Genomic DNA, 14,586 nt, shown 5'->3' with positions numbered 1-14,586 from the left:
TATGCCATTGGGCATGGTTTTCTTGCATATTAGCTAGTAGTATATTGACATCTTCTATGGGCTTTTCCATGATTGTCCCTTGTGCAGCTATATCAAGCATAGTTTTTGACATGATTTAAACCATTATAAAATATATGAAGGATTAACCATTCCTCCATTCCATGATTGAGACAATTCCTTATAGCTTCTTTCATCCTATCCCACACAAGCGCTAGTGGTTCACATTCTTCCTACTTGAAACCCATAATTTGAGAACGTAATTGCATAATCTTTGCAGGTGGGCAAAACTTAGATAAAATTTTACTACAGCAATCAGCCCAAGAAATAATACTGCCTCTAGGTAGAGCTATAGTCCATTCTTTAGCTTTTCCTCTTGAGAAGAAAGGAAATAGACACAATTTCAGAGTCAGGGTCATAATCTTTTAATGCGTGTCATGTTGCACAATTTAGTAAAATTGGTCTCGTTGAAACATGGAAACTAAGTTCGGTTTGATCTCATACTCAGTGGCAACAACCTCAGGTTGTGCTATAGGTTCACGCATGAAGTTGTTGCTGGGAGTAGCAAAACTCCCAAGATTACGAGCCATATTAATCTTTTTGGTTTTTTCAACTGACAAGACTTGCAACGAAAATTAAACTTATAATAAAAATACAAAAGCAAAAACAAAAACTGAAAATTAACTTTAACAAAAACTCTAAACACAAACACTAGGAATACTAAACTCTTCCCCGGCAACGGCGCCAGAAATAGGGGTCGATACATCCTTTTATTGATCCGGTAATGGAACAGAAAAGTGCATTGCGCACCTATTTTCCCCAGAGGTGACCTTGGGTTAGCGAGCCCACATGAGGAAGATTCCCTCAAAGCGATGGTCTCTATCAGGCTTTTGTCAAAGTGTCAAGTCCAGCTTTTTCCCGGATCAACAAGCAAATAGTGATTCAAACACTTATAATAAAAAGAGGTACGGGTATGAGGTCTTAATGCTTACAACCTTGTATTTACGCTGAGATCAAATATGATATTAATTTGTGCGCTGGAAGTCACCCATCGAGATGTGATTGTTACGGATTGAAGTGGAGGATGTGTCCAAATAATATCTTGACCGACATGAGTCCTGCATCAAGAATCAGTTGTCCTACCACAGGCCCTATCCGTCGCATGAGTTGCCTCGATATTAAGATAATAAAATCAAACAAGAGCTTTGGGCGTTTAATGATTACACCTCATTTATCCCCAAGGATATGATCCATGTTACCCTACTGAACCTTACTCTCACCGGTGTTCGGTATAACACTTCACGGTATCCTTGCTCCTAGCCTCATCGGTGCTCGATCTCCATGATCATGGGTACCTGCAGGGATGAAGATCATGGATAAGACAAGAGACATCTCGCGGAACAATTTTATTTCAACATATGGGACGTTATGTCAAAGCCCTTCCATTGATCCCCTCAACAAATACATTGGGTCGCAAGGCTCATGCCTCAACCCATACCTTACCGAACTACTCACACATGGAGATCAGATCGCAGGAAGAAAATATTGAAGAACACATCTTGGAGATTGATTGATTGCAAATATGTCTTATAATGGATGCGTTGTGCGATGCACGATTACACGTATGAACTAGATGAGGAAGCACAGTGGTGATGGCTATGGAGATGGAAATGGCAGCGGCTAGGGTTGGCGGATGAAGATGTTTTTGTTGCTCCCGTGCTCATCTCTCTGTTGACATTTCGATGAGGTCCCCTTTATAAAAGTTATATAGGTGGACGATCTGCCTCGAAATCCACACCAAACAGGCGCTCATACGGGCGTGGAACACCATCTTTTGCACTATCTCCGTGCAGATGCCCTTTGTTGGTTCTTTCTTCTTCAATTCTCCTTCCTTTCAATTCCCACACGTGATTTCTTTCCTTTTTAGCCCATTTCCTGTGAAAACACATCAAAGATAGGATTTGTGGAATCCTTTGCATTCATTAGTCATTAATGGCAATATCAGAGTGAATATCTCTTTTTAAATGAAATATCTCGGTTTAAACAAAAGTGAGTGAGCGTAAAAATATCACTCATCACGTGTCATGTTGCACAATTCAGTAAAATTATGCAAGTGCACAGAGCCTCCAAATTGGTCCTGCTGAACCATGGAAACTAAGTTCAATTTGATCTCATACTCAGCGGCTGCAACCTAAGGTTGTGCTATAGTTTCACGCATGAAGTTGTTGCTGGGAGTAGCAAAACTCCTAAGATTACGAACCATGGTAATCTTTTTTGGTTTTTAAACTCACAAGACTTGCAACGAAATAAAACTTAAACTAAAAACAGAAAAGTAAAAACAAAAACTGAAACTTAACTTCAAAAAAATTCTAAACTCAAAGCCTAGGAATACTAAACTCCTCCCCGACAACGGCGCCAGAAAATGGGCTTGATACCTCCTTTTAGTGATCCGGTAATGGAGCAGAAAAGTGTATCCCGCACCTATTTCCCCAGAGGTGACCCTGTGTTATCGAACCCACGAGAGAAAGATTCCCTTGAAGCAAAGTTCTATCAAGCTTATGTAAAAGTATCAATTCCAGCTTTTGACCCGATCAATCAAGCAAACAGTGATTCAAATACTTTTAATAGAAAGAGGTACGGGTATGAGGTATTAATGCTTACAATAATGTATTTGTGTTGGGACCAGATATGTTCTTAATATGTGCGCTGAAAGTCACCCATCGAGATGTGTTTGTTACAGACTGAAGTGGGGGATGTGTCCAAATAATATCTTGACCGACACTACTTCTACATAAAGAATCAGTTGTGTCCAAATAATTACCAGGTTCCATCATTTTTCTTAACAAACAACGGTGCACAAGAGAAAGGACTTTTACTTTTCTGTAGCACTGCAGTTGCAAGTAATTTGGCAATTTGTGCTTCAATTTCAGTCTTCAATTCTAATTTGTGACGGTAGGGTCTCATGTTAATTGGCTGAGCTCCCTCCATCAGACGAATCGCATGCTTTTCTTGGTGGCAAGCCTTTTGGTTCAACAAAGAGATCCTCATATTCTGTTAATACTTGCAAAAGCAGCGCCTTCCTCCGCGTCCCGGCATCATGATGTGAACTATTGATGCGTCAGTTGCAGGGGGGCAAAGGAGGAGGAGGATGTGCGACAACCTCCGCATCCTCTAGCAGCGCCTTCACCACTGTGAGGTCCTTCGAGACCATCGCAACATTTCCACGTCCTCCCCTCGCGCCTTCCTCCGCATCCTGGCGTCCCGCCGCATAGGCTGGCGTGAGCCACTCTGTCCTGGTCGCGTCTCCCTCTTTCTCGAGCTCCTCATGGGAGCCACTCCGAGAGGCTGGCGGTGGAGCGTCACCGTGACACCTTCCGCTGGGTCTGCCGTCCGCACCATCATCACCTGTCGCCGCACGCCGGCGTGAGCCACCATGTCACGGTCGCCTTCGCCTTCAACTCGAGCTCCCTATGAGAACTGCTCCGATAGGCTGGCGGTGGAGCGCCAGCGCTAAGATCTCCTGGAGCCACACCATCGTCACCTCACGCCGCGCGCGAGGCACCCTGCCGCGGTTGCCGACGAGAAGGAGGATAGTGCAACGCGACAGAGAGAAATGGGGAGTGCGTGAGAGACTAAGGTCGAACTGATGAGGCCGTTCGCGCGAGGATTCGCACCGAGCGAACGATGGCTTCAACTGACGTGGCGACCCTCCATCGCTTTAGGATTCGTGTTGACCATCCGATGTCCAGCAAGTTGTTCGCTGGGAATCGCCATAATCTGACGTTCGCCGGATATCATTTTTTTGCGAGCTGTCTACGTTTGTAATGCGTTTTGAAAGAAATCCTGGAAATGTTGTGTTTATAGAAAGAAAAAAAAAGGTGCCCTGTGACAAAGCTCTTAAAACCCCATAGCCTACACGAAGAAGGGCCAACACATTTTCCAGCCAAAACACCATAAAAGCCAACGAATACTCAAACCCGGAAACTCCTCCCTTCTCGTTCCATCCCCAACGGTCGACCCAATAACCCGCCATGGCCGCCGCCGCCGCCCGCACCGGCCTCCCACCGGCGGATCACGATCCGCTCGAGGGGGCAGAATCGGAGTCGGAGGAGGAGGTGGAGAGCGGCGAGGAGCGAGGCGATGATGGGTCGGAGGCTGAGACCCTCGCCGACCTCTACGGCCCCGACGCGGGGTCCGACAAGGACCCCTCCTTCGACCCCGCCGCCGACAAGCGGGCGGTGGGGGAGGCCGCGCTGTGGTCCAGGATGGCCCGGCTGTCCATCTCCGCGCGCAAGGGCAGGTTCGCTCCTGGTTTCCCTTCTCCTCTCGATTTGGCTCGGTTCAGATGGCCAGAACGTACACGGAAATATATTCTCACGATCTTCGCGATTCGTTCTGCGTTTGTTGGCCTGGGTCTTCGAGTTCTTTTTTTTTTGCATCGAAATTTTGCTTCTTGGTGGAGATCAGGATTCCTTGTGAATTTTGAAATTTCAGGAAAGCACCCGTGGCGCTAGAGATGGGAAATGAGGATATTGATCTTTTGGCGATGGTGGACAAGCTGATGCACGGTGAGCTCCCTAGTCTTCTTTTCTGCCACATTATGTGCCCTTGCAACTTACGTGTACAAACTGGAAACGGAACGGTCTTATAAGTTTGACATGAGCAATGTGTACCGACTTGTCAGAAAGGGAACTGGGAGAAGATATTTGAGTTGTAACATTCTGTAGGAAAACTAGGATACACATCATATTGACTTATTGAGGCAATACCAAGATGAATATAACTTATTGAGAAGATATTAGTTTGATGGTATCTGTACTGTTGTGAAATGTAGATGGCCAGTTGGAGAAATTGAAGGTTTATGAATGCAAAGCATACCTGAGGATTCACAAGTTGAGATTGGGAGGCAAGAAAGAAGAGCTTCTAAATCGTATCAGGGATCACATTGAGTATGAACTACATCCCTTATGTTATCTCTTAAATAATTTTGTTATAAGTGAGCTATTGTCTTTGCTTAGTTATTTCCTATGTCCATTGATGTACTTAAAAATTTCTTGTGATTCGCAAACATTCAGGGTTAAATTGTTTGGAGATGTGAAGTATCCAGTGTCAAGCTTTGTTCTGAACTGTAAAGGTGAGAAAAAAAGGCTATTTCTAATTTAGCACAAAACATGGCTCGTGTATGAGAATTAATTTCAACAAATCCCTAGACTTATTTAGTAAGACTAGTCTTGTCACTTGGAAGATGAGCTTCTTAGCTCTAGAATTAATTTCAACAAACCCATTTTCATGTACTACTTCGAAATTAAACACAATAATGCTCACAGTATCAGAACTTTTCTTCCCTGGCTATGCCATTTAAGTGCTACTTTTGTCAATCTTATGTAGCAATTTTTTATTGTAGGTGATGCATGCAAAGGTGATGTGGTGATGTTTGAGCAAAATATTTACAGAAGGTAATACACATCAAGCAGATATTTTGTATTTGCTCTAGTGATGGGCGTGATGTTTGAGTATCACTGTAGGAAAAAGGGAGATCCTCGTGGAATCAAGGGTCGTCTATGCGGTCAGAGGACAAATGCTGGTAGAATAATCAAAGAAAGCTATGGCACTGCAAAGCAACAGCATACATTCACTGTGAGTTCTGGCGTTGAGCTATAATATTGTAAGGAAATCATCTTCATATACTGTTTTTAACCATCAGCAACATAGGTTGAGATTTTCTGGAGTAAAGGGTACAAACCATGGCCTCCCCTTCATCCTCTCCTCATAAAGGGAAGAAATCTTTACAAGGATAAGACCATGAGACAGGTTTGCTCTCTAGTAAGGTTCATTTTCAGTGGGAAAGAGGACCTTACAATTAAACTGGTACTGATAGAGTTTCTACCTTCATAGCCATGGCCTGATGAAAAGGAAAGAAGCAGAGTCCTGGAAGAAAAACATGCAAGAGGGTTCCAGGCACGTAAGTCAAGGGAGGTCAGGATTCATGAGAAAGAGATTGACAAGATGAGGAGATTTAATAGGTACGCCTCTAATACTACGACATGAATATGGTATTGATAATCATAATGTAACTCCCTGGTGTCTGGGAAAAATAATGTAATTTTTTGTGCGATTTGTTTGCATTTTGGCTACTTGCAGTGTCTAAAATACCTGTAGTACCGTATCACCCACCTAAGGGCTAAAGTGGTAAAGTATTTTATTTTTAAAACTAGGGAAAAGTGTACAGTTTTCAGATCATCTTACCCTGAGTTTGGAATTTATAGCAAGCTCAAACCTGTTTATACTTTATAGAAAGCATTTGAACAGTGGAATCAGCTTATGATTTGGAAGCAAGTAAACAAATGACACACTTTCGAGATTCTGCTCGAGAAGGTAGCTACGTCCGTGCTGACTGCATATGATTGATTTGGAAGTCAAACTTGTTGGATTATTGGAGGTCTCAGCTATTGATTATGACTAATATAGTTAGATAAAGTTAACTCTAGAGTGTTTGAAAATAAGTAACTACATGAAAATGAGAAAACATTACATTTATATGTTTGTAAGTTTCATGTAAAAAAAACATTTTCACACCATGTGTAAAAGAGAAAAGTATGTATAATGATATTTTCCATGAAAATTTATAAGCATATAAAGTGCTCAGACATTTACATGTGCATGTCTACTTGGAAATTTTTGACATGGAAAAATAGATTTCTTTTACCTGGGCGCACCTTCAAATTACCCACTGCCTTGCGGGTTCGACTGAAAACTGAATAAACTACAACTCTTTAACCTAACAGAACATGAACTGGACCTGTATAGTAATACCTCTCCCCTCAATAGGAATTACCACACCAGCCTGAGTCTTTCTTTCGTTAAAGATCTGCTTCGACCCTAAGCATGTTTGGTTTCTTCCTGCACTGTCTCAACTCCTGGACTTGCCTGCAGCAGTAGTGAGGAGCCATCATGACAGTTATGTGTCTGGCCACAAATATCATTAATGTTATGATTTTCAAATGTTGTTTTGGGGAACAGGCTTAAAGACAACAAGAGCAAAGGGAAAGAGAACATGAATGAAATATCATCTCAAACTGTTGTTCCACAACAGAAGGTTGTGTCCACGAATCCTGTTGATCAAAGGTATTTGTGAATCTTATCATTCTATCCTTTTACATGAAAGCTTTATCCTGATTACTTACTATTGGATGTTGGGAATTTTCTGCATATAAATGTATTTTTTGCTTGATTGTTCCTAATGTAAGCTTTTAACCTGCTATTAGATTCAATGAAGGGAGGAGTGATTCCCTCCAACAAGGTGAACCTTGGAACGCAAGGCAGCAGCAGATATCTTCAAAACAAAATCCTGCAGTTCATTTGTTTCATCAGCAGTTCCTCTATCAGGGTCCTTCCGTCCAACATGGCAAACCAGAGAAAACAAGGCAGCAGCAAATACTGTCAAGGCCCACCACTTCAGAGCAAATTTTCAAGCACCCAACGCAACACGACAATCATAGGCCTACTCCTGCACAGCAAATGTTCAAGAACCCACAGGAACACAATAATCATCATCAGCAGCAAAATAAAGTGCTTCCGCAGGAGGGTACAACAAAAACTGTCAGCATACTTGGTCGGGCCCCTTGCCTTCATTATGGAGGACCAGGGAATGCAGTTCAACAGCAGAAATTATCAAAGCCAACTCCTATGGAGCAGATCAGAAACCAGTCACAGCCCCTCAAACATGAGCACCGCAATTTAGTGCTTCCACAGGAGGATGCAAAGAAGGGAACCAACAGAGTACATTCCATTGATCACGGCAAGGCCCCTTGCCTTCAGTATGCGGGACCAGGGAACGCAATGCAGCAGCAATCAGCAAGGCCAGCACTTCCACAGCAGATAAAAAATCCACCACAGTATGCGGGACCAGGGAACGCAATGCAGCAGCAATCATCAAGGCCAGCACTTCCACAGCAGATCAAAAATCCACCACAGCCCCCCAAACATCAACACACTGAAGTGCTTCGGCAGGAGGATGGAAATAGAACTTACAGAGTAGAGCCCGTTGATCGTCGGAATAACAATTACCATAACACAACGTATGACGAATCAGCATTCCAGGGTCGTGGGACTCAGCATGCAAAGACACACCAGCATGGCTCCAACGGCCATCCACATGCTCACGGTGATAGCCAATGGCATCAACCTCTCAGGCCTAGAATTCAGGATTTCTCTTCAAGAAACCAAGAAGGGGATTATCGCGATCATAGGCAAACGACTCAAGAGCAGTACAATCCTGAGGAGAGATATCATCACAATCAGTATGGTCGCGGGCAAATGATTCAGGACCAGTATCAGCCCCAAAAGATCCATCATCAGAATGGGCACGATAGCTGGAGAATGAACCACAACCAGTATCATCCCCAGGAGAACCATCATCAGAATTACCGGCACGCCCAGCAGTTTCCAGCACTGAAGATCTGCCGCTACTACCAACAAGGTTTGCGGTGCCCCTATGAGGGAGACTGCAAGTTTTCTCATGGCAGCTGAAGGGCAGCAGCACTTTGTGCAGTCACCTGAGAATTTGAAGGTGACAACTCCCATTTTGTCAGTCAACTTCTGTTGGCAAGCAAGGCTACACTTTTTTGCTTCTTTCTTTTGGTTTGTCACGCTCTTTAATCAGATGTTTTGGATTGATGGATTATAATTTATAAAAGGATTTTGATTCATAATTATGGTTTATAAACGGATTTTGCGACAAGAACTTCCATGCAATGTAGTCTAGGAGATTAGAAGATATATTTCGCTGCAATATATACCGGATCAGTTCTTTTAAGATTTTGTAGCAACTTCTGAGTTTGTGAATCTCAAGCTGAAAAAGAACTGGATGTTGACCCATAGCATCCCAACCATCTTCTCCCGTTTCGCCTGTACTAAAGCTGGGGCGCGCCTCGGGGCGGTGTTCGTGTGCATTAATAATTCAGTAAGAACCCCTTACCGGAAAAGGCTTTCGCCCTACTTTATATATAAAACAACAATCATCCACAACTCGGTACAAACGCATGCCACCTCAACACAGCACACACCCTGCCTGCCTATCAGTTAACACGTCATTTGATCTTTTCTTTTCCTCTCTTAGTGTCAAGCTACCTAGCAACAATCATATGTACTTTCTTCGTCCGGAAATACTTGTCGGAGAAATGGATGTACCTAGACATATTTTAGTTCTAGATACATCCAGTTTTATTCATTTCCGCGACAAGTAATTCCGGACGGAGGGAGTATATATGGTAGACCAACAAGACAAGAATGTTCTAAGGCCTAGATACAACACAGACCACAACAGATTTTGTCATTCAATTAGATAGCAAACGAAGAGAAGCATCAACTTGAAACTATGCATTTTTTTGTGCATGCATAAAAGATGAATTTCACATATGTTTCGATCAAATTTATCCAAATTTACATAGCAATACTACACGATTATCAATGACACTAAAAGGTAATCAACTCAGGCAAGCAACCAAAAATGCAGAGTGTGGTTAGAGCGACATTTTATAGTTGAAGGGAAGCTCTAAATTGTGCCAACAAATAAATAAATGTCCCAATAAGCTATCTTTAATGATTTGGTCCCTTGACCTTTGCATTGTTCGTTTAGGTTGTGCTCGTCATAGTTACATTTAGGCCCACCTTATTTGTCCACATAGCCTAAATTGTCAAAGAAAAAGACAAAATGTGTAGAAGACCTATTCATGCCCCTCTAGGCCTATTTCAATCCTTTCACTACTAGTTGATCCTTCCGCATTACATATTTTCTTTTAACTTTATCGGACTATATTTGGAACCTTGACTCCTTGGTAGGTGATGTCTACTACACAACCTTCTTCTTGTAGACGTTGTTGGGCCTCCAAGTGCAGAGGTTTGTAGGACAGTAGCAAATTTCCCTCAAGTGGATGACCTAAAGTTTATCAATCCGTGGGAGGCGTAGGATGAAGATGGTCTCTCTCAAACAACCCTGCAACCAAATAACAAAGAGTCTCTTGTGTCCCCAACACACCCAATACAATGGTAAATTGTATAGGTGCACTAGTTCGGCGAAGAGATGGTGATACAAGTGCAATATGGATGGTAGATATAGGTTTTTGTAATCTGAAAATATAAAAACAGCAAGGTAACTAATGATAAAAGTGAGCGAAAACGGTATTGCAATGCTAGGAAACAAGGCCTAGGGTTCATACTTTCACTAGTGCAAGTTCTCTCAACAATAATAACATAATTGGATCATATAACTATCCCTCAACATGCAACAAAGAGTCACTCCAAAGTCACTAATAGCGGAGAACAAACAAAGAGATTATTGTAGGGTACGAAACCACCTCAAAGTTATTCTTTCGGATCAATCTATCATAGAGTTCGTACTAGAATAACACCTTAAGACACAAATCAACCAAAACCCTAATGTCACCTAGATACTCCAATGTCACCTCAAGTATCCATGGGTATGATTATACGATATGCATCACACAATCTCAGATTCATCTATTCAAACCAACACAAAGTACTTCAAAGAGTGCCCCAAAGTTTCTACCGGAGAGTCAAGACGAAAACGTGTGCCAACCCCTATGCATAAGTTCACGAGGTCACGGAACCCGCAAGTTGATCACCAAAACATACATCAAGTAGATCACGTGATATCCCATTGTCACCACAGATAAGCACATGCAAGACATACATCAAGTGTTCTCAAATCCTTAAAGACTCAATCCGATAAGATAAATTCGAAGGGAAAACTCAATCCATTACAAGAGAGTAGAGGGGGAGAAACATCATAAGATCCAACTATAATAGCAAAGCTCGCGATACATCAAGATCGTACCACCTCAAGAACACGAGAGAGAGAGAGAGAGAGAGAGATCAAGCACATAGCTACTGGTACATACCCTCAGCCCCGAGGATGAACTACTCCCTCCTCGTCATGGAGAGCGCCAGGATGATGAAGATGGCCACCGGTCAGGGTTCCCCCCTCCGGCAGGTGAAGGATATATGCCCTAGAGGCAATAATAAAGTTATTATTTATTTCCTTATATCATGATAAATGTTTATTATTCATGCTAGAATTGTATTAACCGGAAACATAATACTTGTGTGAATACATAGACAAACAGAGTGTCACTAGTATGCCTCTACTTGACTAGCTCGTTGATCAAACATGGTTATGTTTCCTAGCCATTGACATGAGTTGTCATTTGATTAACAGGATCACATCATTAGGAGAATGATCTGATTGACTTGACCCATTCCGTTAGCTTAGCACTCGATCGTTTAGTATTCTGCTATTGCTTTCTTCATGACTTATACATGTTCCTATGACTATGAGATTATGCAACTCCCGTTTACCGGAGGAACACTTTGTGTGCTACCAAACGTCACAACGTAACTGGGTGATTATAAAGGTGCTCTACAGGTGTCTCCGAAGGTACTTGTTGGGTTGGCGTATTTCGAGATTAGGATTTGTCACTCCGATTGTCAGAGAGGTATCTCTGGCCCACTCGATAATGCACATCACTATAAGCCTTGCAAGCATTGCAACTAATGAGTTAGTTGCGGGATGATGTATTGCGGAACGAGTAAAGAGACTTGCCGGTAACGAGATTGAACTAGGTATTGAGATACCGACGACCGAATCTCGGGCAAGTAACATACCGATGACAAAGGGAACAACGTATGTTGTTATGCGGTTTGACCGATAAAGATATTCGTAGAATATGTGGGAGCAAATATGAGCATCCAGGTTCCGCTATTGGTTATTGACCGGAGACATGTCTCGGTCATGTCTACATAGTTCTCGAACCCGTAGGGTCCGCACGCTTAAAGTTCGATGACGGTTATATTATGAGTTTATGTGTTTTGATGTACCGAAGGTAGTTCGGAGTCCCGGATGTGATCACGGACATGACAAGGAGTCTCGAAATGGTCGAGACATAAAGATTGATATATTGGAAGCCTATATTTGGATAGCGGAAGTGTTCCGGGTGAAATCGGGATTTTACCGGAGTACCGGGGGTTACCGGAACCCCCCGGGGGTTTAATGGGCCAAGATGGGCCTTAGTGGAGAAGAGGAGGGGCGGCCAGGGCAGGCCGCGCGCCCCCTCCCCATCTAGTCCGAATTGGACAAGGAGGGGGGGGGGGCGGCGCCCCCCTTTCCTTCATCTCTCCCTCCTCCTTCCCCCTTCTTCTACTCCAACTAGGAAAGGAGGGAGTCCTACTCCCGATGGGAGTAGGACTCCTCCCTGGCGCGCCTCCTCCTGGACGACCGCCTCTCCCCCCTTGCTCCTTTATATACGGGGGCAGGGGGGCACCTCTAGATACAACAATTGATCCCTTGGATCTCTTAGCCGTGTGCGGTGCCCCCCTCCACCATAGTCCACCTCGATAATATCGTAGCGGTGCTTAGGCGAAGCCCTGCGTCGGTAGAACATCATCATCGTCACCACGCCGTCGTGCTGACGGAACTCTCCCTCAAAGCTCGGCTGGATCGGAGTTCGAGGGACGTCATCGAGCTGAACGTGTGCCGAACTCGGAGGTGCCGTACGTTCGGTACTTGATCGGTCGGATCGTGAAGACGTACGACTACATCAACCGCGTTGTGCTAACGCTTCCGCTTTCGGTCTACAAGGGTACGTGGACAACACTCTCCCCTCTCGTTGCTATGCATCACCATGATCCTGTGTGCGCGTAGATTTTTTTTTTTGAAATTACTACGTTCCTCAACAGTGGCATCAGAGCCTGGTTTTATGCGTAGATGTTATATGCACGAGTAGAACACAAGTGAGTTGTGGGCGATATAAGTCATACTGCTTACCAGCATGTCATACTTTGGTTCGGCGGTATTGTTGGATGAAGCGGCCCGGACCGACATTACGTGTACGCTTACGCGAGACTGGTTCTACCAACGTGCTTTGCACACAGGTGGCTCGCAGGTGTCAGTTTCTCCAACTTTAGTTGAACCGAGTGTGGCTACGCCCGGTCCTTGAGAAGGTTAAAACAGCACTAACTTGACAAACTATCGTTGTGGTTTTGATGCGTAGGTAAGAACGGTTCTTGCTCAGCCCGTAGCAGCCACGTAAAACTTGCAACAACAAAGTAGAGGACGTCTAACTTATTTTTGCAGGGCATGTTGTGATGTGATATGGTCAAGGCATGATGCTATATTTTATTGTATGAGATGATCATGTTTTGTAACCGAGTTATCGGCAACTGGCAGGAGCCATATGGTTGTTGCTTTATTGTATGCAATGCAATCGCCCTGTAATGCTTTACTTTATCACTAAGCGGTAGCGATAGTCGTAGAAGCATAAGTTGGCGAGACGACAATGATGCTACTATGGAGATCAAGGTGTCGCGTCGGTGACGATGGTGATCATGACGGTGCTTCGGAGATGGAGATCACAAGCACAAGATGATGATGGCCATATCATATCACCTATATTGATTGCATGTGAAGTTTATCTTTTATGCATCTTATCTTGCTTTGATTGATGGTAGCATTATAAGATGATCTCTCACTAAATTATCAAGGTATAAGTGTTCTCCCTGAGTATGCACCGTTGTGAAAGTTCTTCGTGCTGAGACACCACGTGATGATCGGGTGTGATAGGCTCTACGTTCAAATACAACGGGTTCAAAACAGTTGCACACGCGGAATACTCAGGTTAAACTTGACGAGCCTAGCATATGCAGATATGGCCTCGGAACACTGAGACCGAAAGGTTGAGCGTGAATCATATAGTAGATATGATCAACATAGTGATGTTCACCATTGAAACTACTCCATATCATGTGATGATCGGACATGGTTTAGTTGATTTGGATCACGTGATCACTTAGAGGATTATAAGGATGTCTATCTAAGTGGGAGTTCTTAAGTAATATGATTAATTGAACTTAAATTTATCATGAACTTAGTACATGATAGTATTTTGCTTGTCTATGTTGATTGTAGATAGATGGCCCGTGCTGTTGTTCCGTTGAATTTTAATGCGTTCCTTGAGAAAGCAAAGTTGAAAGATGATGGTAGCAACTACACGGATTGGGTCCGTAACTTGAGGATTATCCTCATTGCTGCACAGAAGAATTACGTCCTGGAAGCACCGCTGGGTGCCAGACCCGCTGCAGGAGAAACACCAGATGTTATGAACGTTTGGCAGAGCAAAGCTGATGACTACTCGATAGTTCAGTGTGCCATGCTTTACGGCTTAGAACCGGGACTTCAACGACGTTTTGAACGTCATGGAGCATATGAGATGTTCCAGGAGTTGAAGTTAATATTTCAAGCAAATGCCCGGATTGAGAGATATGAAGTCTCCAATAAGTTCTATAGCTGTAAGATGGAGGAGAATAGTTCTGTCAGTGAGCATATACTCGGAATGTCTGGGTATAACAATCACTTGATTCAACTGGGAGTTAATCTTCCGGATGATAGCGTCATTGACAGAATTCTTCAATCACTGCCACCAAGCTACAAGAGCTTCGTGATGAACTATAACATGCAAGGGATGGATAAGACGATTCCCGAGCTCTTCGCAATGCTAAAGGCTGCGGAGGTAGAAA

The 14,586-nt window shown here is 43.5% G+C and overlaps 1 protein-coding gene across 1 annotated transcript; it reads left to right on the top strand.

Moving 5' to 3' along the window:
• The first annotated feature begins 3,947 nt into the window (after positions 1–3,947).
• On the top strand, positions 3,948–8,705 carry LOC123119561 (zinc finger CCCH domain-containing protein 62). The gene is made up of 10 exons (XM_044539411.1): positions 3,948–4,297; positions 4,492–4,565; positions 4,832–4,946; positions 5,073–5,131; positions 5,402–5,453; positions 5,523–5,634; positions 5,710–5,808; positions 5,893–6,020; positions 7,018–7,122; positions 7,263–8,705. Exons 1-10 carry the CDS (start codon positions 4,029–4,031, stop codon positions 8,524–8,526), a joined length of 2,277 nt encoding a protein of 758 aa, XP_044395346.1. The 5' UTR covers positions 3,948–4,028; the 3' UTR covers positions 8,527–8,705.
• The last annotated feature ends 5,881 nt before the right edge of the window (positions 8,706–14,586 follow it).

Source organism: Triticum aestivum, chromosome 5D (genome assembly GCF_018294505.1).
Source record: "Triticum aestivum cultivar Chinese Spring chromosome 5D, IWGSC CS RefSeq v2.1, whole genome shotgun sequence".
Lineage (NCBI taxonomy): Eukaryota > Viridiplantae > Streptophyta > Magnoliopsida > Poales > Poaceae > Triticum > Triticum aestivum.
Note: the sequence above shows the minus strand (reverse complement) of the source record. Positions and strands in the feature narration are given on the sequence as shown.

Excerpts from the sequence above, each read along its gene's own strand:
- LOC123119561 (XM_044539411.1), top strand. The coding sequence starts at position 4,029 with ATGGCCGCCGCCGCCGCCCGCACCGGCCTCCCACCGGCGGATCACGAT. Across the intron at positions 5,132-5,401 it reads CTTTGTTCTGAACTGTAAAG|GTGATGCATGCAAAGGTGAT; the intron begins GTGAGAAAAAAA and ends TTTTTATTGTAG. Across the intron at positions 7,123-7,262 it reads ACGAATCCTGTTGATCAAAG|ATTCAATGAAGGGAGGAGTG; the intron begins GTATTTGTGAAT and ends ACCTGCTATTAG.